This window comes from Fragaria vesca, linkage group LG4 (assembly GCF_000184155.1).
Source record: "Fragaria vesca subsp. vesca linkage group LG4, FraVesHawaii_1.0, whole genome shotgun sequence".
Lineage (NCBI taxonomy): Eukaryota > Viridiplantae > Streptophyta > Magnoliopsida > Rosales > Rosaceae > Fragaria > Fragaria vesca.
In genome coordinates this window covers 22759626-22763259 of record NC_020494.1, presented here as the reverse complement: position 1 = coordinate 22763259, position 3634 = coordinate 22759626, and the positions used below count along the sequence as shown (strand labels likewise).

Genomic DNA, 3634 nt, shown 5'->3' with positions numbered 1-3634 from the left:
GGACGAATAGAAACGGCGATTAGGTATTTTGAGACAGTGGCAGTTTTGTATATATATTTGATAAAAAAATAGTTTTTTAGGTATTTTACATAAAAAATTATTGATAGGGCGTGGTATTATGCATTATGCACTATAGGTCTGGACTTAATGTCTTTATTGTCTTTATTTGTTTAAATGTATTGAAAGTAACTGTTTAGGATAATTGTTTAGGATAGTGAAATGTCATTTTCTAAATTTTTTTTTAAAGCGAACTGGGTTTTCTGCGGGCTAGACAGAAATGACGCGCGTCCAGGCGATCATAGGTGTAGTGGGTCTCTGCGGGCTTTTCAGGCCCACTTAACAACAAATATTAAGACACGGGGTCGTCACACCCAAACTCATTCGCTCCAATCTCCATTTCGCTCCCGCGTCTCTTTCTCTCTCTCTCTCTCTCTCTCTCTCTCTCTCTCTCATCCTCTCAAATCTCATTTCTAGGGTTTCGCCGAACACCACCGTCCGCGGCGGAGCCGATCGTCTCCTCTTCACGGACGAGAGCCACGTCAACGCCAAACGCCGGCCCGTTGCCTCGCCGCGTTTCGATTCCAGAAGACGGAGATCTGCCTCTCCGATCTCCAGTTCGGCGCTTCGTTTCAGGTTTCGCGGTGCCGATGCGGCGTTCGATTCAATCGGTATGAGCGACGCCGATTCGGAGTTCGTTGTCGCCGAGGAGCACGAACGATGCGGTATACTTCTCTCTTTGGCTTCAATGATCGATCTGAGTTAGGGTTTTATTTTTACGTTTGCTTTTTAGGAATCGTTTAGTGTTTAATTTGATTGTGGTTAATGATTGCAGGTTAGGGATTGGTGTAATTGCCTTACAGGAGCCAGATGACCATGACAAAGCATCAGAGATAGATCCGTGATTTTGGTATGGTCAATTCTTCATACTCATGTTTTCAACATAATAAGCAATAATGAGTGTGCGGCTGTGTATTATGTATGATCACTGACTGCTTTTCCTGCTCAAAACTTGCGAGTGTTTGTTGATGATTGCTGTTTCGACTTGATTGTTATCTCTGACTAAAGATTTAGAGCGGGAATTCTAAGTAGGTAGATGCAGTTTGAACACTATTAGATACTAGTTAGAAATATTGCAAGAATTTTGAACATACTGGCCGTTCACACAGGATGACTATTACTTCTAATTAGGTTTACAAGAGGTTGCGTGATATGTGTATTTTATACTAACCATTCTTTTGGGGTACTTCACAAAAGGTTGCGTGTTATGTGTATTTTATACTAACTATTCTATTGGGGTGCTTTACATGTGATGCGTGTGTGTTATTCTTTTCTATGCCTCAATCAACAAAAAACGTTACTTATGTTAATGAAAACTTCTCATCTTTAATTTCGAGTTTGGAACAATCAACCTATATACCGCAGATTGAATCTAAAACCGATTGCCATTTTAGAAATATGAAAGGTGTACAATCACCTACTTAATTCATTATCTACTCAGCCCACTCCTAAAACAATATTCATGAAGTTTTTGGCAACATTTATTTTCTAGCTCTTTATATGCTTTTCTTTCATTTTTGGCAACATTTATTTTCTAGCTCTTTATATGCTTTCTTCAAAAAGGATGAAACTACTATTTGATGATCCTTGTCTCTTGTTTGTTATTTTTTAAATTTTGCATCTGTCCAATTTATTTTGTTGTTCATCTTTTACGGTATTTCATTTCAAATACAACTGTAACGTCTCTGTTTCTGAATTGGCTATGCGCTTGTGGTATTGCTGGACTCAGCGATGCTTTTTAACTAAAATTTGGATTGTAATTGTAGTCCAAGTTGCTCACACATTTTATTTAGTTTCTTTTTATTCCAAGACTTGTATATGTAATCTCGTTTAACACACTTTTGAGAAATTGTTTAAAAGTGTATATAGTAAAACTAACATGGGATCTGAAATTTGTCCCTTGAAATATCTAGAATAAGATCCTAGTAGCTTAAAATCAAAGATTTGAAATATCCAATCAAGCCTATCCAAATAAGTCGAAAGAAAACGAACATGCACCGCTCATATAAATTGTTAGATAAGGTACCTAGTTCCACTTGCAGGACAGATCATGGGAAGCTGGAGAGATAAATAAAAGCGAGTTTACTCTTAGTCGAATTATAGCTGATCATGGCTTGTAATCCAGAGTGGTAGGGTAAAATTGAAGATGTCAATCGGGTACAGCAGAAATTCCACTCACAGCAAACTCACCAGCTTGATATCTTGCACAAGACCGTGGCCGTTGCAGTGACGACTGGAGCTGCAGTTGACGGATAAGGAAGAAGATAAAGTTGTCAATTGTATCCATGAAAGCAGAGGTAAGATCTCGACAAGAACTTGTCTTTGTATGCATTCCTGTTGTCTGATTGTTTCAGTCTATTCTACCCAACTAAATTTTCGGGTTATACATTTTGTAGGCTATCAAAGAACTTCTAGGAAGTCTAGGAAAACTGAAAAGAAAAAAGAAAAAAAAAAAATTTAAGGCTGTACACCCTGGGATTGTAAAACATTGTATGGTTCTGGTAACAAGATACTGGATGGTGTAACAGTGGACCTTGAAGGAAATGCACATTAAACATTTTGTCATCTAACATCTGAGGTTTCTAACCACTTCAGCAGTGGTGGATGTAAGTAATGAGTACTATGTTTTAGCTTTCAATGTTCTTCCAATTTCTATATCTGACTTTGTTTATATGATCAGCACTTCAAAGGAATTGCAGAGAGGCTGATGAATTATATGATGATCTCCTAAGTAATCTTCACAAGCAAGAGGGCTTAGCACACATCCGAAACAACAGCGTGAGGTTTGCAGGGCATTGATCTTTTCTTTTTCTTTTTTGAAAGGGGCGGCATTGATCTTTTCATGTCCACAAGAATTGCATTTATTTTTCAGCAACTGGTAAGAATTAATGGTTCAATTACATAGTGGCCCTAATACTGTATCGGCCCAACTTAATCTAGTTAACTTCAGGCCCATATGGCTTCCGGTGAATGGCGGCCTAACAAAGGCTGAATATTACTTGACCAGCCCAAAAGAAATAGCAACTTGTAACTAGTTACTATATACTAACGGCCCAACAGAAGGCCCATCTAGTTAGTGCGTGCCCCAACAGCCCCATCTATTAAGTGCACGTCCCAATAGGCCCAAAGAAGGCCCATCAAATGATACAAAGGCCCAAACTAACCATGTAACTTGAATGGCCCAACAGAAGCCCAATTAAAAGTTGGTACGGCTCAACAGAAGGCCCAACTAAGAGATACGAGTAGAACGGCCCAACTAAGGCCCGTATAACTTGAAAGGCCCAATAGGAGGCCCATCTAATGCGGGAGGCTCCAACCGTGGCCCAATATAACTTGAACGGCCCAGCGGACGACTCAATTCTATGGCCCATTTAATGCACGGCCCAATAGAACTGAAAACGGCCCGACATTTGGCTCTTTTGATGTGGACGCCTAATTGAGGCCCAATAAAAAACGACTGGCCCAACATGAGGCCCATTTAATGTGTGGACGGCCTAATATAAAACGAACGGCCCAACATTAGGCCCATTTAATGTGCGGACGGCCCAATAGAGGCCCAATATAAAAGAAACGGCCC

The 3634-nt window shown here is 39.8% G+C and overlaps 1 protein-coding gene across 1 annotated transcript; it reads left to right on the top strand.

Moving 5' to 3' along the window:
- The first annotated feature begins 277 nt into the window (after positions 1–277).
- Positions 278–2598, top strand: LOC101294069. The gene is made up of 3 exons (XM_004298573.1): positions 278–330; positions 475–722; positions 833–2598. The coding sequence occupies exons 1-3, from the start codon at positions 278–280 to the stop codon at positions 835–837; spliced, it is 306 nt and encodes a 101-aa protein (XP_004298621.1). The 3' UTR covers positions 838–2598.
- Positions 2599–3634: the final 1036 nt, after the last annotated feature.